The 22,154-nt window shown below is 42.3% G+C and overlaps 2 protein-coding genes across 3 annotated transcripts in view; both read left to right on the top strand.

Annotated features, from left to right (window-relative positions):
* Positions 1-10,360, top strand: part of LOC119186013 (uncharacterized) — a 41,917-nt gene extending 31,557 nt beyond the window's left edge. For both annotated transcript variants that reach the window (XM_075889845.1, XM_075889846.1), the window contains 4 exons: positions 611-689; positions 4,825-4,916; positions 6,814-6,891; positions 10,194-10,360. In XM_075889845.1, coding sequence (XP_075745960.1) covers positions 611-689; positions 4,825-4,916; positions 6,814-6,891; positions 10,194-10,304 — 360 coding nt within the window. In that variant the 3' untranslated portion in view covers positions 10,305-10,360. The remainder of the gene's footprint in view (positions 1-610; positions 690-4,824; positions 4,917-6,813; positions 6,892-10,193) is intronic.
* A 5,738-nt stretch (positions 10,361-16,098) lies between these two features.
* Positions 16,099-22,154, top strand: part of LOC119173412 (uncharacterized) — an 80,046-nt gene continuing 73,990 nt past the window's right edge. Inside the window, exon 1 of the mRNA XM_075889844.1 lies at positions 16,099-16,118. The gene's annotated coding sequence lies outside the window, so the exon portion shown is untranslated. The remainder of the gene's footprint in view (positions 16,119-22,154) is intronic.

Genomic DNA, 22,154 nt, shown 5'->3' with positions numbered 1-22,154 from the left:
TAAATGTAATAAATTCTACATTTACTGCCATCATTATTGTTTGTTCGCATCTGAAGATGCCTCTTGCAACACTGAAGGGAACGCCACAAGTAGCTGTATGGTTAGCTATAATAAACACATTTCTTATAACGCCTTGTACTGCGAGACTAGGAGGGGGCACAACAGTCATCGAATGGCTTGACTTGGGACTGAGTTCTTCCTCTCATTCAAGTACCATGGTCTATTGCTTTGAGGTTGCTGCTCTGAAATTTGAAAATGTAATCGCGTACATGTGAGAGGCCGAGTTCTTGTGATTTCAATTAGAGAAGCTGATTTTCATACGGGAAAGAAAGAAGGCTCCATTGGGAAGCACTAGCAGTGACTATCAACAAAACCTAACAGCGTGAATAAATTATGAAACGCCCGTAATTGACTGCGTATGTTTGCAAAGCGTAAGCAAGTATTTTTTGTCAGGTACCAGGGCGTGAGAAGCATCGTTGCGCTGAAATCAAATGTAAAAAAAAAGCGCAGCAAGTCTTGATAGAGGACATAAAAAAAAGGTGGTAAGAAAAGTGTGCTGGTTTCGTGTTCTTAATATATGGCACTTTTATTTATTGTTTTGCTTTCTTAGCTGAAGGACTCGTGGCGATCGTACAAACGAGTTACGGAAGTCGGCGAGTGCCATGCAGGAAGCTGCTTGAATAAAGAAGGTATGTACGACTTGAAAGCCGCCTGTTTCAGTATTTGTCATGTTCGACTTTGAAGAGAAAACGCAGACCTTCCCGGAAGGCGCAGCACAGTCACAACGAACTTAAAAGAGCAGTTTTTCAGAGCCTTTTCTAGACACTATTGTTTTTGTTCTTGTTGCCCTTCACTTGTGGCTCATACCCACTGTGGGGGATCGGGCAATAACTGAGTGGTCTTATGAAGTATTATTCAATTTTAGAGTAAAGGTACTTACAAACTGAAAACGCTGCAAATTTTAGAATGGAATTTGATGATCACTATTCTGTACTGACTATAATGTTTTGGTATTAGTAATAGATAATAACCTAGATCAAAACCTAACTTAAAAAAAGAGAAGTTTTTCGTACGTCTAAACAAAAGAATAGTATTAGTTTGTTAGTCTGTTTCATTCAGATATTTCCGCACTGCCTCGCAAGCTTTAGCACTGGCAAACCCAGAAATAGAGACTCCGAAGGACAGAATCAAGGGCATAGATAAATTCATTCCAAAAGCACGTGAAGGATTTTCTAACTTGGATCTACGAGCTGTAGTACAACGTCTACATGTCAAAAAGTATTAAAAGTAATAATTTATAGTTTCTGGCTCGCCACAGAAAGCGCACATTGGAGAAAAACCCTGACCAGACCTGTATTAGTAGAAATTTAGTTTGGGCACCCTACAGTGCAGCCTCGTAATTGCGACTTGTAGTTGATGTGTGTCACAAAAGAATCGGTGCCAGGAATATAATAGGTGCTGATATTTAGTCGAATTTGTGAGTGATGTACCTGTGGAGCTTTCCATAATGGTACGCATGTGAAATCGTGCAGCCGTCACATAATCGGATGGTGGAAAACATGGCAAAATCGGCCCACTCATTTGCTGACTTCACTAAAGAGTCGGCCATTTCGTTTAAGTGGAAACCTTTATGACATGGCACCAAAACTAATCTAACTTTTCTCAGATGTGTGTGTGGGGGTATTAGTGAAAGAAATGCCTTTATTGTGTGCAATTCAGCATCAACAGAAAGTGCAGCGCAATGAGACAAAGAATATGTAATTATAACAGCCGAAAAAATTTCCGCGTTTAACTTTCGTAAGGCGAGTACCACTGCCACAAACTCAGCCCCAAAAACGGGTATGAAATCAAGTAGACGGAGGGAATAGGACCAATCCAAGTTCGGGCTGAATATACCAACAGCTGACTTTCCATCACCCTGTGATGTATTTGTAGAAATAATTACCCTTGTCTTTTTTTTCCTCTGCAAGTGTTCTTGCAATGAACTATCTAGAGTGTGATGGGGGAGGAACTTTGCATTATTAGAGAAAATGTCGTCAAAATGAATATCCGCATGAGGTGAAGTATGGCTAGTGGGCCTTATCTCGCCGATACGTACATTCAGTGGATTCAGTAAACATTGTACAAATATAATTTGTGGGGTGTGAAACCGTGACCCTATAACACCAAAAAATAATCCCAGAGAGGATATTAATACTGTCTGTGACTGCTGGAGTGGTAACTCATAAATTATTAAAAACATCTGAACGGTCAAGATACGAAACCTGTACGAAAGAGAAGGAACTATCAATTAGAGCTATAAAACGCAGTTAGAAACTGTTTTAGGGCGACCAAGGCATAAGCGTAATGATTCTTTTTCCAAAAGAATAAGAGGCTGGAATTTGTATGCTGGAGCACCGGAGAAAAGCACGCATCCAAATTCCGAAATAGGACGAACATACATTAGATATATCATTACTCGCGCCTCTCTTCTCACACCTCTTCAGCAAATGCTTATCCTACGTAACGTGTTGACAGCTCGTGCACCCTTTCCACGTATGTATTGAATGTGTTGGCGCCAGTTTAGAGACGCATTATAAATTACCCCAAGATACTTGTTAGATTCTAACTGCGGTATGTCCTCAGGATGGTAACATAATGAGACGTGCACGGGATATTCCAAGGGGAAGATGAGAGGAGCACATTTACTCGCATTTAGTAAGAATTGTGATTGTCATTAAGCCAATTCTCTAGGGTGATAAAATAATATTGCAGGTGGTCGTACAACGTCTGAATGGTGTCTGCCGTTGCAAAGAAAGCGATAGAGTCTGCATAACCATAAGTTGTTATGTCCTGGTTACGTGGAATGGTCTTTCTCAGCACATTAAATAACAACGGGGACAGCACTGAGCTTTGCGTTTCTCCTCTCGTTTGTGTGTGATTATTGCTCGTTCTAATCATTTGGTAGTGAAAACGCCCTGCTATAAGGCCCGCAAGGACCCTTGATATATTATAAATTAGTGAAAAGAAGTAAACGCCATAGATCAGCAGTCAAACTAAAACTGAAAAAAGCCCGTCAAAGTCATTATTGCAAAGAAACTAACTCTTTGCATGCCTTCCCAATATTCATAGTAGTGTGTAACCTGACGAGAAAATGCTGCGGCAATCGCAAAACAGTGAAACACGCCTGATGTAATCATATCTTCCCTTCAAATGTGCCCTACAAAAATGAGTAACGAGCACTTGTAAAGTGTAGTTGCTCTTATATAAAAACTCACGCTGATGTCTGCTTCCCATAGCATAAAAAGCTCGAAACGAATTCACTAATCAACATAGTGTAAGGTAGTGCACAAACATTCCTATCTACGTTATTAGGAATCTGAAAGATTTCCCGTGATCGTTGATTGTGAACGGTTCGTCATAGGTTTATAGTTAAAGGTGATTACAGAACTTCATACTTTGGACTCACATCAAATCAGATTAAATTGCAACTTAGCAAGCTATAGCAGTCATCTTTGGTCTTACCTGTTCTATTGTTTCTTGTTATAAGTAGAGCAATATACAGAGAAGTGAAAAAGGCAAAACACACAACAATGCTTATCGGTGTATTGAGTTTGTCAACATCTTCAGCTTTAAATAACAACAAAACTGGGGCATTTCGAGGAGCCTATATCAATGCGCACGATGTTGTAACCTTCAGTTCTCACCGATACATGCGCTTTCTACAGCGAGCGAAATTCTCCTGCCACCAAAACGCAGAGTCTGTCGGACTGGACGCGCCCCGCTCCACCGAATATGTCATTTACCACGGGGCGGATGCGGGACGGATGCGCTGTCACTCGGTTGTTGTCGCTTTTCGCAAACGCCACTACGCTATCCGGTGGTCTAGACTTCAATGATTCTCGAACGCAGCAAGCGATAAGAAGCAGTAGTGCTTACTTTGCTGGCAAGTTGCTGTCTTGTAATGCATGAAGAGCAGCAAAAGAAACCCGATGCCAGCGATGTTGATGGGTTCGTCTTGCCCTGCAAGACCATAATGCTTGCTAACAAATAATGCTTGCTAACCAAATCCTCAGCCTTGAATCCAGGAGAAAGTGCTTCCGTCTTGATTTCCTTTCTTCACTAAGTAAAGGTGCACTGTCCATTGACCCATCTCCGTTCTTGTCACCGTTACAAACAAGACCTACTAGGCACCACAACCCGAATGCTTTCGCCCCATATTTTGCTGCTACTGACACCTTCAAGTACTCTTTTTTTCCGCGTACGATACAAGAGTGGAATGAATTACCCCCTGTATAAGTGCCTTGTTTGCTTGTATTGTTTGTATTTTTGCATTTTATCTTCTTGTGCCCCCCTGCTTTGACCTAACAATGGTCTGCAGTATGTATTAAATAAAAAAAAATTTACAAGCTTGGTCACGCCAACGACAAGCTCGGTCACCTCTTTCGTGAATTAGGGACGTGAAGTAGGCACAGTGTGTGTTGAACTCCCGTTGGTTACAACATTTAGTTACGTGGACTGAAACATGACATGTGAGTAGAGCTTGGCCGCTATTTTTGAAGATTCCTTGACTAGCGCCCCTATTTGGCCGTGGCGACCGATTAAGCGACAGGCGCCGCAAAAATCGCCCCGAAAGCGATCGGCGCAGAGAGGGCCCTCTGGCGGATCTCGCTGCCGCCCGGCGCACTTTCAGCGGCCGGATCACTCAGTGTGAACGCACCTAAATGCGATGGTCCCACCGCTTTTTGTTCTAGTATGCAAGCGCTTTAGAAATACACAAAGAAACTAAAAGTGACAGGTAAATTACATTATTACCCGCGTTTTATGTCTTCTTTCTGCACACAGACAAAAAAGAATTTCCACCAGAGCATCACCAGAAGAGCGATTTGGCACACACATGCAAGACAAAGGATTACGTGGTTGTAAAGCCTGGCCAGGTAAGTTTGTCGAGTGAGAAATGGAGAAGGATCATTCAGCCATGCGTGCGACTCATATGTAAGAAACAGATCATAACACCTTGAAGCAACCAATGTTTCACAACCTTGTGTTACCATTTTCTGTCGGGTAGCTGTTACCATTTTCTGTCGGGTAGATTTGCGCATTCATTTGGCTGTGTGGTGTTAAGTTGCTGAGTCCAGACGCTGTCATAGCATTACACCAGTTAAGAAGCAATCTAAGCCTTAACGCGAAAACAAAAAGTATGAGGGACGATAAAGAAATTTGTCCATGTTTGAATACATAGGTGAATTTGCCTGGAGGCATTACTGTCGAGCTGTTGTTTGAATGAACAATCAAAGAAGCGTCAAGTGTAAAAAGAAACTGAAGGTGATGAACACGTTTGATAAATCAGAACCAAAGTAAATTTTACTATATAAAAAGAATAAGCCAGAAACGTGGCTCAGAGAATTGGACACCACGTTGAAGCTTGTGCATCAGGTGATCCAGATGTCATGAAATGTAAGGCTTGTGTGAAGCTAAGTTACGTTTCTTCTGGCAAAAATGAAGTGTGTTTAGAAAAAATGTTTAACGATTTCGAGTATTTCGTACTCAACTATGGGAGAGCAGTGAGTCATCCCGCTAAAAGAAAAAGCAAAGCATACAGAGGGAAGGTGACCATGTTGCAAATATTTCATTGAGGGACACAACATTAAATGACGCTCAATATACAAACACATGTCGCACGCACAGGTATACGTTAGTTGCAGATGTTTATATAACCGGCTAGTTGGTTGCACTTGCGCAATGATACCAACTAGAACATGCATATTAGCAACACCAGAAGCTGATATGAAGCGCTGGTGTTTGCGAGGATGTAGCCCTGGGCACTGGTACACAAATTACAAAATCAACTTCAGTGCATGGCAACTAACCACAGTCGACGTTAACCCGACGTGACGGCTGTATCAAAGGAGTACATGTATAATGTTCAAAAAATTGTGTAGGCAGCTTTGCAACCACTATTGACGTTTCATGAAGATTATCGTCTATTTGAAAAGTCGTTCCGAGACCTGGCGTAGCTCTGTGGTAAAATGCTTCATTGCCACGCAGAATGCTTGGGTGCGATTCTAGCTGGGACCCTGACATTTATTCTTTGCATTCGTCGGGGCGAAGCTACCGATGTCGGGTATTGGTTAATGCTCACGCGTTCAAATTGCCCATGTGTTTTCTCGTCGTTCCTGGGTAGTATACTAAGTGTCAATCACCTGTGGCACATACCCGCATAATAGCGGCACATATCCACGAGTGGGTATGTGCCTCTGTCTGGCGGGAAGTGTTTGAGGACGTACGTGACCAAGTTGTTACATTGTTCATCTCTTGACCAGCGCGTCATATTCGTCAAACCATCTTACCCTCCCATACTAATTTTGGTTCACGCCAAGTTAAGGGGTGACCCCGAGAGCACCCAAACGTCAAACGTAAAAGCTGATAGATAGATAGATAGATAGATAGATAGATAGATAGATAGATAGATAGATAGATAGATAGATAGATACGCTCAAAGTCGCCGAAGTTTGCTAAGAAATGCTTCGCATTAAAAAAAAAAAACACGTTTAAAATCGGTGAGCTGGAAACTTGCAGGCACTTATGCAAGTGCATGAGCCACCATGAGTGAAAATAGCTGAAAATTTGAGGCATAAAGGGGCCGGGGAATCAACAGAACGGCCAAATTAGTGAAATTTTTGCATCGACTTACTGTGCTAATTAACACATTAGTGCGAAGCTCGGAAAATATAATTTCGAAAAAAAACATTCACATTCTAAGATGATCTGGTGTTTGTTTTCAGGTTCCCTTGGCCACATGTTTATTGCAAATACATATTTTTGTTATTTCAGATTACTGTAGTAGCGTCTTGCCAAGTTGAATGCAGCTACACCGTATTCGAGAGGCGCAGTTACGGAGTCAGTTGTTTGGTGAGATGCACATCAGTATTTTTTTACGAAAATTCATTGTGAATCCCGAACGGGACAGAAAAATGATTTACTTCACGGATTTTCATGTTTCACATCACTATCAGCACGTACGTTTCTTATTTACATGATATCTTTTATTCCTCTTACCCTTTCTCCCAGTACAGGGTAGCCAGCTGGTCTGAGGACTGACTAACCAGTCATAAACCAAACGCACAGTTAGCCGCTAACTTTAGACTGCTTCATCACCACTCTGTAGAGAAGCATCACAACGTAGTCTATCAGTTGATACCGGGTCGTTGCGGTATCTACGGGAACGACCCGCAGATGAAGCCGCCCGATCTGCTCATGATGCCCTCCATTGCACAGCTATACCATTATCAAGAGCGGATGCCGAATAGACGCTCGCACAAGGGAACTTGACGCAATTTACCAACGCACATCTTCGCAGGTTGGACCTGAATTTACAGCTCCATCTTTCGACGGGAATAACTAGAAATGACGAGCCGCCCCTGTGCCACCAGTGGCTCAGAACGGCCTTCACGTATGCTTACTCGTTTCACATCGGAATGGCCAGTAGTCTGTCATAACTGTAGTTGCGAGGAGACAGTCACCCATCTTTTGTGTGTGTGCCCTCGCTTCAATTGACAAAGAGCTGCCGAAAGTGTTCGATAGATTTGACAATCACCAGTTGTTGGATGGAAAGGTAGTTGGACATTGGCCCAAATCGTCTTCGACACGGAACGGTTTGAGAACGTTGTTGTGTTTCTGACAGATAAGTAGTCTTAAAGACAGACTTAAGCAGTGTCGTCTAACGTATTATTATGCTATTTTTCCAACCTCTTCATTTCTTTCTGTAACTGCTCTCTTACATCATCTTTTATTCGCCTTTTCCCTTTCCCCATTGCAGGATAACCAGCTCGTCTGAGAACTACCTAAACCTCCCTGTCTTTTCTTTCCTCCTCCCTCCTCCTTTATGTCACCAGCTCCGGTGCAAAACAGTGTCTTATATTAAACTAGATTATTTGATATAACGAAAAAAAAACTTTACAGTGCAGACAACTGTTTGAACTAGACGCAACAGTTGTGGTATTTTTCGTCCATCTACAGGTAGAGCAAATGCTTTGGTCTGCATGACAACCTTTATTGAAACAGCCCCCTACTCCTACCCACCTTACGTGTCCGTCTCATGCTGTTTAATATAATAGGCTATTGATCCCTATCATTCGTTATATATTCAGAAATAGCAAACTCTAAATAAATTCTGTCAATAATACCTACTGTGAGCGCACGCTCTTGGATTACAATGTTCGGCATCGTTTTCAATCAGCACGCATGGTGCGATTTTTCAAAGAGCGTACATCCAATAGCCCCTAAACGCCTTCTGCGATAAGCTGGATGAGCTGCCATCACAAAATATCTTCATGTGTAATCTCTGTCCGCAGTTTTATATGAATATTCGTCATTATTTTAACAATTCATTGCACGTGAAAAAAAAAACGTTCCCCAAGTGCAGCTACTGTTATATTCTGAAACAAAAAAGGCACCAGAAGAACTGCTTTTTCTTCCTCATTAGAGATACATAAAAACATTCGAATATGAATTGACGACCTAGTGAAGAAATGAACTTCTTAAATACGAAGGAAATACTTTATTGATCTAGAGTAATTATCATTCACGTCCTTGAGCTAAAACATATAACAGCTACGAGAACATGCAAAGTGCCCCTGTAACATGATAGCAGCACCAACAATGAAATAATAAAAAATCGATACAAGCAAAAATTTGGAATAAAACAGAGGAGATTAAAGCAGAGAAGGGAAAAGTGAGCACGCCATCTATATATGCGGCTGGTTATTGTACGTGAGGAGCAAGAAAGTTTGAAACGAAAATAAGAGGAACAAAAGAGAGAGTGAGCAGGGCCCGTAAAGAGCCCGACAAAAAGCTGGGCTGTTCAAAGCCATTATGACCAGCGTCCATTCATAACTGCGATAGTCCACTGTTACATGTGTGCCATCTATAAATGGTGCCAGGGTCCCAAGACATTTGTTTTGTTAATATATTGGCAGTTGGCTTAGCTAAGTGCGCCAATCGCTGCCCTAGATATCGTTTTGAACAAAAGCATGATACAGATGCTCCATTGTGTCTTTGGAGCCACATGCACTGTACATTGTTGTGAGTTCCTAGAATTAAGAAGCGTTTTCAGGCTGTATAGAACGATCGCACAACTACAGCACTATGAAATAAACCAAGTCTCTGTCTGAGAATGCTTTTTCACGTCAAGAGTCACTGAAAGTGAGAACTCTATTTTCTTTATATGCTTGTGTTTATCTTGACGCTAAACTTCTGCTCTGCAGGAGTATTGCTTAAGTTCGCGCATGTGTTACAGCTGCGTAGCTGAAATTGACAAGCAACGTTTCTTGCTTAGCGCGTCACAGAAATACGAAGATGCGGTACGCAAGAAGCAATAGAATGGCGATCACTAAAGATGCATTTGTCGCATTTATGCATAAGGTACAATAGATTGCTAACATAACGCCCTGTGAGAAGATTAAATAATGACGTTCCTAATACCGACTTATTCAGGAAAGACATAAGGGCTATAATCGAAGAAATATAAGCAGATAAAACATAGGAGGAAAAAGGTTATATAAAAACACTGCGACAAATGTGTAACAGTTGCGAACATTTCAACACAGATTGTGGAACGATAACATTAGCAGAAGTTGTAAAACGGCAACATGAACAGACGTTGTAGATCGACAACATGAACAGAAGTTCTAGAAAAACAACATGAACAGAAATATGTCCATGGCTGCTGCGGTGGCCGGGTGATTATGACACTTGGCTGTTGATTCACAAGACGATACCAGCTCGATACAGGCTGCGGAGATTGGACTTCAATGGAAGCCAAATGCCGAATACTGAAGGGCCACGTACCAATCAGTGCCACTGTGCCAAAAAAATGAAAAGCGACCAAAATCGTTTCAAGACCTCGTATGCGGAGGGCACAAGAGTTGGTTTTGTCGCGTAAAATCCCAGAAATTATTATCCGTAAAGCATGAACAAATGACAGGAACACACAACGAAATTGAAGCTGCATGAACGACTACTCAAGAGATGTCAATACTTTGTGCATCAAAAATGAGCCTCTTCAAGTTGTGCTCACGCGGCAACGTGTGTGTCTATCGTTTAGGCGTGCCATGTACGGCTTAGTATTAATGTTCTGAAACATATGGGGCTAGAAATATACAAGATAGGCTGACTGTTCTTGCTTACTCTTACTTTATTTCTGTTTTCTGCAGCTGGAATACAGCGAAACAACAAAAGGAGAAAAGACATACAAGATAGGAACCTGCTTGCGTGGCTTCTGCGCTCTTGGTTTGAACCCAAGAAACATTAAATTAAAGGACTGAACAGAAACAGTCACGAAAAAATAAAAATAAAGGAACATGCATTGAAAATTGTATAACATGCGGAGTATTTCTTTGTCTGCAGGCACTTATATCTATCTATCTATCTATCTATCTATCTATCTATCTATCTATCTATCTATCTATCTATCTATCTATCTATCTATCTATCTATCTATCTATCTATCTATCTATCTATCTATCTATCTATCTATCTATCTATCTATCTATCTATCTATCTATCTATCTATCTATCTATCTATCTATCTATCTATCTATCTATCTATCTATCTATCTATCTATCTATCTATCTATCTATCTATCTATCTATCTATCTATCTATCTATCTATCTATCTATCTATCTATCTATCTATCTATCTATCTATCTATCTATCTATCTATCTATCTATCTATCTATCTATCTATCTATCTATCTATCTATCTATCTATCTATCTATTCTTACATCTGGGTGTTCTTGTGATCACCTCTGTATTTGGGGTAAACTTATATTAGTATGACAGGGTTAGATGGCTTGAGGAATATGACTAGGTGATCAAGACACGAATAATGTCTTATGCCGTCGCATACGTCGCCAAACCCTTTACGCCAAATGTTTCGCTCTTAGCCGCGGGTGGGTATGTGCCACAAGTGATTGACAGTTGATATCTACACAAGAACAGTGAGAACAGATATAGGTACTTTTAATGCGAGAACGTTAAGAAAAAGAACAATTCGGCAGCGTCCACCTAACGAATGGAGAAAATAAATGCCAGGGTCCCAACAGGAATTGCAGTCTGCGTGTCGGTGAAGTATTCTACCGCAGAGCCATGACAGGTCTCAGAACTATACTTTTGAAATAGACCCTAATGTTTGCAAAACGTCAATTGTGGTTGCAGTGATGGTTATCAAAATTTATCAACGTAACATATATATTACAGTAATGCAGGCTTCACGTCGGATTAGGGTTATTTGTACTTAAGCGCCATTCGCTGAAGTTGAGTAGCATACCAGTTTTCTTTTATGACAGGCAAACATCCTTGCCTTTCCGTTCTCTCCCGTTCGTCCTTTATTTAGCCTTTTATTATTTCGGTTTTAATTTTTCTCTAGAAAATCACGTGATTCCATTGCTTCGAGATGACACATTTAAAATGAAAGACAAGTGAAAAAAGATATTGGTCACCGATATAGTCTTTGAAGAAACAGGAGCAATCTGGAATTATAGGTTATAAAACAAGCGAGAAAATAGCTATAGATGCAAAGGCCTTCTATAGTGTCCAGGAGGGTGCGCAATCTGCCTAGAAGGACCTGTGGATTGATAGAATAGTCGCTACCATATTGTGTTGCGAAAATTACGTTTTCCTCAGTTTCATATAAATTAGTTTGAGTTTCTATGAAAAAGTCCACATATCATAAATTGCTTCTCGCAATAGCCTTTTGCATCTGCGCCACATTCTTTTTCCGCTGAAAACAAGCTGTCACATTCAGTGTTTGGGCGTTTATCATCAGTCTTGTCATGAACTTTTGCTTGTGTGTCATGACGTATGTTGCGGAGAAACAATCGTTAAGTTGCAAGACCGAGATAGTCCTATCAGCTTCATTATGTGGTCGTTCCTGTTTTCTACTGCCCTTATCTATTGTTATTAGCGTTTTATGTCACCGTGTACTAGCTGCTACCTATGAAATTTACGGGTCACTTCATTTCTTTGTCTCACAATACGTCAAAAGATAGGAAAACATTTCTGATGTGAACTGATATCATTACAATTGTTATGTGCAATTCCCTTTTCTTAACGTGTTAGAAGCATATCATAACAAACTAAATGTATGGATGAAGTTCTTGTATTCACAAAACAAACATGCCATCTCCGCTACATTAACCATTGGGTTTCTTTCATTTTCCAAAGCGACAGCCGCGTACTTTAAAAATCACAGCATATCCACCGAATAAATGATGATCAGTGGCGCGAAGCGTCCACCCGTCTGTGCATGCATCCATGCGTCCGATCGCCTTCGATAATGCAGACGGTGTGCGGGTAACACCAGCGAGACGCGAGCCAAAGAAGCCGAGTGCAAGCGTCTTCAACGCGCCCGCCACTCTACTTCGTTCATGCCTCACCAACCATCCGCCACGTACGGCGACTATCCAAGAGTCTGAGAGAGGCACTCGTTCTCCGCGCAATCAGGAAAAGTGCGCGCAGCAGCCAATAGAATAGTAGTGGCAGAGTAACGCAATCTAGGAAATGCGATGATAATGGTAATCCATTTCTTGTGCCGCCTTTTTTTTTTTCTCGTCTCTTCTTTTTCTCTCGGTTACGCGTGACGCTAAGACTAAGAGGAGCTTCACCCTTAAAGAATGTCTTCCTTTAACCTCTAAAGTACTGTCACATATAAATTAAAGGTCATGGAAAGTTGATTGAGAGGGCTCTTAAAATTTTAAACATGACGTATTTATTTAGACAGTTCATAGCGCGTAATACTACAATTGAACATCATTAGAGGTACACGTTTGACAGGCCCAATTATGCTGTTGAGTGAAAGTTGGAAGACTTTAGAAACTCGTCAATCATATGCCGCAGTGGCTTCTCCTGCTAGCTTGTACACCGTAGATCCAAGTATACAGTTCTTAGTATGGTATAGCGCCGAAAAAAGAGCAAGCAGCAAATTCTTAGACTGCCTCCTCACAGTTCTGACGATGAACTGCTAAAAGCTAGACGCCACGTTTGTGAGCTGCTTAAACAAACATTTAAAAAAGCCAAAAAGCTTACAATGCTAAGTTAACCGCAATGTGAGTCACGAAACCTCCTTATCTCATAAACTAACTGAAGCTTACGAGCCTCCACGAACACGGTTGCAAATGACGCATAGGCTTTTAGGAATGAAACCCGTGACGTAGATGTATCTGACGTTGAAGAGCTCAAAGCGTCGCTTGAAAAAGTCTACGGACCATGACTAACGAAGTAAATGGGAACTCCGCAAAAAAAAAAAAAAAAGAACGCCGGCTAAGAGAACAACGAAGAAGGCTGAATACGAGGCCCCCGTGTTTTTCCAAACTGGCACTTCGAGAAATTTGCAAGAACACACGTAAAAGGTTCACGTGCGATACGTCTCAGAATCATGTTCATCGGTGTGAAACTTCAGTAAATAGCAGATGAGAAATTTCGAGCGATATTTTTATCACGAAGTGACGCATACAGAAAAGTACAATGGCCGAAATCTTGCAAATATGAAACACACCTGCAACGATTCGAAAATTTCACCGTAGAAAGACAGAAATGCCTTTTATTTTACACAAACAAAACATCTTTTAAAGTGTATGACTGGCCCGGCAGGACATAAATAGCGCAACAGAGTATAAAAACACCCTTAACGAACTAAGTACGTCACACTGTTTACCACATAAAGCCGTAGTTAGAAAAAAAACAGCTTTTTCTGTACAGGTCTCCAGTTCAGTGAACGAATTCGAACGAAGTGATTATTAAATGCATAGTCAAGAGGACATTGTAGATTTCAAAAGTGCAGAGACCTTACTAAAGGCAATAAGCTTAAAGAACCATCAAAATAAGCGTCCGAAATGCAGAAACTTTGTCGGTAACGTCATTTAGCACGTAGGTCACTGGTATGTGTAACAAATTCACGACCCAAACAATGATCGTTACTATGCGTATGGTGACCTGTAAGCATTTTTTTATCACATTTGCTACCGCTGCAGCGGCAGTAGATTTTTATAAGTGCAGTAGCACATTGTTTGGCCCTTACTACATACTGACTTGAAAGGTTAGTCAGATGTCAGGTGGCTTAAAATGCAGTTGTGAAAGTGTAAAGGGCAGAAACGTTTCTGAAGGATATGTAGCTAGAGTGATAAAACCTCCATAGATATTTTGTATCCTATCTGTAGAAGCTGCAATCTAGCTGCTTCCTGCCTTATTACGTGAACCTTCGGTTCCACTTCATAGAGAATGCAGGCGGCGACGCTATGGTCTTATAAAAATATCCTTTCTACATGTCACACCCGGAATCATATTTCTCTTACTCGCTCAAATTATTCCTTAATGTTTATTTCTCCTTTATTCGCACGTCTTGCAAATATAAAAATCTATAAAATATCGCCAAGGCAAAAGTTCAGAAAACATAATGAACTTTTTAGCAGTCAGAGAAGAGCGAAGACGTTAATTGGGTCAACTAGAACCATGTATTATATAAGAGGTCTTGCTCTTCGGGTAAAAAGACGAATAATTCTTTAGATATTGGTTGACCTCGCCCGTGCTGAAGTCGTTTCACGTGCACAATCTCTTATCATGTTGCGTATCAATACCAAATGTCTCATTGGAAATGCGAAAGAAAGCAATTATATTATTTAGTTTCATTGAACAAGCTAGATATTCAGGGCTGCATCTCTCTCTTAAAAATGAAAGTAAATGTCTTCCAAGGGTTCTTTCAAACAAATACAAACATGATCATACTTCTGTTGAGTGAGTTAACGTGTTAAAATCCGGCCTTTGATAGATGAGTTGACGATATGTTAACAGTGCTTCATGGTTGCACTATCGCAGAGTTGGACGACACACCAACGTATACCGAAATGTTGTGAATACTTTCGTAAAAGTAGAGAAAAAATTAACCCGTTTAGTACAACTTGAGTAATGCGTACATTGAGTAGCTGACGAGTATTTCGAGTGCAAAAAAACAACATTCCCCAGAACGAGGAGATGGGACAGGTGAATCTTGTTTTTCATTCACAATTCCCGTCAGGCTAGTTAAAATATTGCTGAATTTCAAGTTTTGTTTAACTACATGTAGAGTAATCTCATCATTCCTAAATATTGTAATGAAGAAGGATAGATAAATAGGTGTGCCCGTTTTTTTTTTCTTGTTAGACACAGTCATTTCAATTCAACAAATAATGAGACCAAGAAAATCTCAAGAAGTGTTGTCCTTAGCAGCTTTAATTGTAGTGCAGTAATGATAAAATAAGTAAGCATAGTATTCTGACAATTTCGTGTAGTATTCGCGAAAAAAAAAACCACTGTGAAGCCTAACGGGAATGAAAAGCAACACGTTTACGCAGGCAAAAAAAGAGCACTTTTTGTGTGATTGTCGAGCAAACGTCAATGACTGAACTGTCCTTGGGCCAGCAATAGAATATTTAGGTGACAGGTCTTCAAGAAAAGAGATGATTACGAGAGAACTACTCCAGACGTTTGCGATCCTACGGTAGAATTGCACTTTTGTCCTACTTGCGACACACTAACCTTCATGACAGCATACTCGTCACGAACTAGGTAATGAACATTTCGGACAATGCACTTGGTCGTTCAAAGTATGAAATGATCTCCTCTGTTTTCCACTTCAGTCTCTATCTATTATTTCCAGTGTAGGCTAGTCAAAAGTACTCAGATTGGTTAACTTGACAGATCTCACGCTGTGGATTCTATTTTTCTCAAAATAATCTGAGAAAACCTGTGGTGACAATAACGCAACAGAAATATCCTCAGCTGTGATATTGTTTCAATGGTCTCGAAAATCTTGAAAATTCTGCCATAGCAAAATCTTGATAGGTTATAATGGGGATCGCTATACAATGACTTTACCTTCACGCGATAAAACCAAGATCACTGACGTCATAGCTGCCTCTTTTCGAATATTTGTGTCAGTGTGCAGTAATTTCTTAAATAAAAATTCCCTTTCAAAGATATAATGTCGTGAAGGAAGAATAATACAACATATTTCAGCGTTGAAAAAAAAAACGTGAGTTGTCCTTTAAAATTCTGCGGTTTGCATTGACCTCACTGGTGCGTCATCTATTAACCGCACAAACGTAAGTATTTTTTCGCTTTTTTTACTTTTGCAAGCTGCCATGGTGCCAATGAAATATTTTACAGCAACGGCTACCTACAGCCAGCACTGGCAGCATGATTAGATAGTGCAATCATGGTGCTCATGTTTACCGGAAATGTCTAGGGTAAACTAAATATTAGACGAGTTCAGCTCATAATCTTTTATTACGTGTACTTGCCTGGTTATGAAACTTGGTTACCCAGCACATTCCTAAATTGCCCAATTCTCGAATCCTTGAAACAGCTTCAAACAAACGTTGTTATTGCGATAAATAGTCAACTTGGTCTCAGTCGTAACTACAGTCTCCCTTACTACGTATAGGCGGTAAAAATCAACCTCTATAACTATAAATAGATGAGCTGCATTACTAAACATTATCTTTCGTAATGCTGCTCTCTTAAACTTGGTACATGATGCAGAGGTGTAGTGAGCCAGAAGTCATAACACAGCACATGCTTTAGCATTTTCACTTGCGTATATTACGCTTGTTTGCGTATTGGGACACAAATTAGAAGGGCTGTGCAACACTTTTTTTAAGTAGCCATGGATTTGATTCTCTGAAAGAGCTTATTACCTCACAAATTCACCCCCGCAAAAAATTTTTTTGTTGCGGTGAACCCATGAACATTGAATCAATCTTCATGGTAGACCTGTGAAGAACGTTGACATATTAAGAAAATGGTGACATCTTAAGATAGTGACATCTTAAGATGTCACCAATTTTCACGGTAGACCCGTGAAGAATGGTGACATCTCAAAAGTAATGTTACATTGAAGGAAATTCGGGAAAGCTTTATTAAATTAAAATGTAACATACACAGGGGCAAGAAAGTTACAAAGTCGATGGCAAGAACAGTGTGCTGCTCCCACTGTGAAATATTCTGACGCTTTAAAAGTATACTTTTTTTATAAGGTTCTAGTGAAAAGTTCTTGACGATCCAGAGAGAGAGAAACGAGAAATAAGGAAGGCAGGGAGGTTAACCAGATGCTAGTATCCGGTATGCTACCCTACACTGGGGTTGGGGAATAGGAGGTTGAAAGAGTAAGGGAGAGTAAAAAAAATAAATAAGAGAAAACACCGACACACACGCACGCACAAAATCAGTCCACTCAGAGGCGTTCCGACAGGCCAGTAGTTCGTAAGAAGCCCAGTAGCGCTTGCACGGCTTTCTTCTGTGACGATGAGTCATGACGATGGCGCAGTATACTTTCTTCTGACAGCAGCTGGTCATCTAACTTGTTTAGTTTATTAGAACGGTGTTGTCTTTCCAGGTTGTATTTCGGGCAGTCACACAGAATATGTTGAATTGTTTCTTTATCTCCGCACTGTGCACAGTCGGCAGTGTCGGCCATACCTATGCGGAACGCGTACGCACGGGTAAACGCGACTCCCGACCATAGTCTGCACAGAGCAGTAGCGTCGCCTCGTCGAATTTTTGTTGGAACCTGCATGCTTAACGTTGGATGAAGGGATCGTAATCTTGCATGCGTAAAGAGAGGCTCATTCCAAAGAGCCAGGAAGCGTTGGCGAGCAAGCATGCGGAGCCTCCTAGCAGCGTCCGTCCTTGAGAGAGGTATTGACTGGTCGTTGTCTTCTGTATGGGCTGAACGGGCAGCTTGATCAACTCGTTCGTTACCGATAATTCCACAGTGGCTTGGCAACCACTGAAATATAACGTGGTGCCCTTTCTCTGTTATATGGTGTAGCATTTCTGCTGTTTCAAATACGAACTGCTCGTGTGGACCACGGCGTAGATTTGACAGAAGTGACTGCAGTGCCAGCTTGCAGTCGCAGAAAATCGTCCACCATTGCGTGCTCTGGTCGTTAATGAAACGCAGCGCCGCGCGAAGCGCTGCAAGCTCTGCTGCCATTGTTGTTGTTGCATGGGCTGTCCTGAATTTGATGGTTGTGGCGTGCGTTGGAATAACGACCGCCGCTGTTGAGCTGTTTGGCAGGACGGAGCCGTCGGTGTAGACGTGGGTGCAGTCTTGGTACTTCTCGTACAGTAGAAGTAAGGCGAGCTGCTTGAGGGGTAGGTATTGAGAAATCTCGTTTTTTCTGGATGCCTGGTATTGTCAGGTTGATGACTGGCTGTTTGAAGCACCATGGAGGAATTGAAGGTCTCGCCGCGGGCGTGAAACCAGTTGGTAGGGAGTCACCATGTGTAGTTCTTGTTCGACAAAATGATGTATGAGGTCTATCCACTGGCAGAGAGGCTAGGTGGTGATGGAGAGTCCAGCCCACATGCCTTATGTGTGTTCTCAAAGCTTCAATTTCAATAAGGGTCTGCACGAGCTGGTCTTTGGCTATAGCTATAGTCGCCATTGTTGAGGCACCCTGAGGCAGACCTAGACATATTCGAAGCGCCTGTGCTTGAACGCTTTGTATCATGCGTCGACTTGTTTTACTGGCGTTTGATAATGCAGGCAGACTGTATCGTAAAAAGCCAAGGAAAAGCACCTTATACAGTCGTAACATAGCATTAGGCTGCATTCCCCAAGTCTTTCCAGCGAGAAACTTGAAAAGATGGCATATGCCTGTCAATCGCTTTTTCAAATACGACACATGAGGGCTCCATGATATGTCTCTGTCTACTATGACACCCAGAAATTTGTGAGATCGACGATACGGTATAATTTGACCGTTAATTGACACTCTGTAATTCGACATGAATTTGCGCGTAAATGCCAGAAGAGCGCACTTTCCGGAGGAAATTTCCAGGCCTCGATTGCGTAGATACAAAGTAGTTGCAGTAGCAGCTCTCTGTATTCTCGCTCGTAACTGCAGACGAGTTACCGCAGATATCCAGATGCAGATGTCATCAGCGTATGTTGATAGATAAATATTGTTTGGTAGGTGCGTATGGAGAGCGATTAGTGTTATATTGAATAGCACAGGGCTCAGTACACCACCCTGAGGGACGCCACGACAATTGAAATGTGTAGACGTGTTCCCGGTCTCTGTACTCACAAAATAGGATCGCATTTGGAGATAACTGCGTATCCACTTAAACACTCCGCCACCCACTCCAATCTCCTCTAGTGCGGTAAGGACGGCTTCATGTTTAACGTTATCATAGGCTCCTTTGACGTCAAGGAACAGAGAGGCGCAAAGACGCTTATGGCCTTTCTCGTGTTCAACGTACGTGATTAGGTCGATGACGCTATCGATCGATGATCGACCACGTCGAAAGCCAGCCATGGCATTTGGGTAGATCTCACGATACTTCAAGTACCACTCGAGTCGGCCGAGAATCATTCTCTCCATCACTTTACCCACGCAACTAGCCAATGCGATCGGGCGATAGGAGGAGAGTTCCAATGGTGATTTGCCAGGTTTTAGTAATGGTACTAGACTAGTTTTCCAACTTAAGGAGACAGTGCCCTCTAGCCAACAATCATTATATAGCTGAAGTAGAGCTATTATCGCGCGCTCACGTAGATGACACAGGGCTCTGTAGGAGATTCTGTCAGGTACTGGTGCGGAGGTCTTGTTACATGAAGCGAATGCTGCTTTGAGCTCCTGAATGGTGAACGGGTAGTCCATACAGGAGTCACGTGGTGGCGGACAACTGCTCGAAAGTGGTGAGCTGCTGATGGCTGTAGTTTGCCCTGATAATCCGGCACAGAACTCTTCAGCAACGTCCACATCTGGTCGATTTTGGTGAAGGGCTAAGGCCTTGAATGGTGACTTCTGAATGGGCGATGACCGCAAACCTCTAACCGTCCTCCATATCTGCGATAAAGGCTTACGAGGGTCGAGTGACTCGCAGAAAGTAATCCAGCATTGGAATTCTAGCTTGTCCAACCAACGTTTGATCTTCTTCTGCATACGTCTAGCAGCCCGTAAATCTTCTATGTCCTTCGTGCGCCGGTACCTTCTTTCAGCTCGTCGTCACAAGGCTCGAAGCCGCTCCAGCTCTATGTCGATCTCCATGATTCTTACAGGGCATGGGGTCGTACACACAGTCTCTTTTACAGTGCTCTTGATGGCCGCTTGTAAATCGGATATGTGTTCTTGGCATTGGTCTTCCACACGGGACTGAAATTTTTTCCAGTCTACTCTTTTAACGATGTCGCGCACTTTAGGGGGCGACAATCCTCTGATCTTGACGTATGTTGGAATGTGATCACTCCCGTGCGTTTCTATATCCGTGAACCATTCAGTATGTTTCACTAGGCTTTGCGAAACAAAAGCCAAGTCGAGACAGCTACTGTATGTGGAGCCACGTAAAAATGTAGGACTGCCATCATTCAGTAACCAAAGTTGGTTGTCGGAGGCAAAAGACACCAAGCTTCTGCCCTTCATGTTGGTATTCTGACTTCCCCATAATGTATAATGAGCGTTAAAATCCCCAATGGTAACACACGGGTCAGGAGTTGACGTTATGATGTCTCGTAATCTTTTTTGATCGAAAGGGCTTGATGGTGATAGGTATGCGCCAACCACAGTGATGTTGAGCCTCCTCTTTTTCACTCTTAAGCATACGTATTGGTTTCCGTCATGAGGTGGTACAGGTTGAAGAATGTAAGTGAGGTCTCGGCGAATGTACACCAGAACCTTTCTGCTTTCAGTAACAGTAGACGACATAAAAGGTTCGTATCCCGAGAGTCGTATTGCACTCGATAAGTTCGGCTCACAAATGACGATTACGGGAAACATATTGACGTACACAAATCGACGAAAGTCACCAATGCGCGATCTCAGTACCCTGGCATTCCACTGCAGTATTGCTGCTTTACGAACCTCATCCCGGAAAGACAGTGGTGGGTTAGCCATGGTCTACTCTAAGACTGCTAGCACTGGACTAAGCGCGTCCAGTACTTGAAGGGCACTTTTGGCTGACGGTGTATTCATGTCGCTTAACAACATGCGAATGGTGTCCACTAATGATCTTAGCATCACCATCACGCGATGATCTGGCTTCCCGGCCGTTGCAGCATTTTGTGGTTGTTCCTGAGGCGGCTTCTGTTAAGGCTCTACAGGTCGTGTAGGCGGCTTCTGTTGAGGCTCAACAGATCGTCTAGGCTGAAGGGGTGGCCATTCCTTTTGAGAGAGAGATCTTCCAGCACCTTCTCTTTCAGCGCAGATGTTTGCCGTGCTAGGAGCCGCGCCTGTCGATTTCACTTGTGTTTCTGACTTTCTCGTCAGATTTTGCACTGTCCTTCGTGAGGACCTTCGACGATGACGACGCCTTCGCCTTACTTTTTGCGCAGCTTCTCTGTGAGTCGAGTTGTCTCGCACCATTCGCCTCAGAATTTAAATCTTTTTCTTAATTTGAGGACAGTCCTTGAAGGAAGCACTGTGAGCTCCTTGGAAGTTGGGGCATTTCAACGTAGTTGCATTACAGTCGTCTTCTGAGTGGTGTTCAGCGCATCGGGGGCACACTGCAGAATTTCTGCAAACGCCCTGCACGTGGCCAATCTTCTGGCACTTGAAACACTGCATAGGCTTCGGAATAAATGGGTGAACCTGGTGACGGAAATGGCCCACCTTCACGTAGGAGGGGAGACAGTCACCCTTGAATGTTAGTCACACACAACGAGAGTTGCCTAGGCGACCAGCATGCACAATGACGTTGTTTTCACTCACTGGTTTTATCAGTACAGGAAGATCTTCATTGGCGACTTCAGTGCCTATGTCATAGATAACTCCTGTTACGGTGTCACAATTCGCTGGTATTATGGATCGGACTTTGATGTTTCCCAGCTCTGACACATGCTGTAGCTTGTTCAGTGCACTTGGGTTCCTCACGTCGATTGCCAAAATATTCTTCCTCGTGTTTATCCTGATGTCCTTAATCTCGTTAGGCACAATGTTTTCAAGGTACAAGGACAGTGCTTGCCTATTGAGGAAGCGTAGATTGGCAGTAGTAGTCTGCGGCACAAACAGAATGGAGTGAGGCCATCGCTGAGGCGCTGTCCTCACAGTGGCTGTACTTGATGCCGATGATGCGTTCATGATTCTTCGTTTGGCCTTGCGGTGGAGCACAGGTTCGAAGTCGTCTTCCGAGGA

The sequence above is a fragment of the Rhipicephalus microplus genome, chromosome 3, assembly GCF_043290135.1.
Source record: "Rhipicephalus microplus isolate Deutch F79 chromosome 3, USDA_Rmic, whole genome shotgun sequence".
Classification (NCBI taxonomy): domain Eukaryota; kingdom Metazoa; phylum Arthropoda; class Arachnida; order Ixodida; family Ixodidae; genus Rhipicephalus; species Rhipicephalus microplus.
This window is presented reverse-complemented; position numbering and strand designations above follow the sequence as displayed.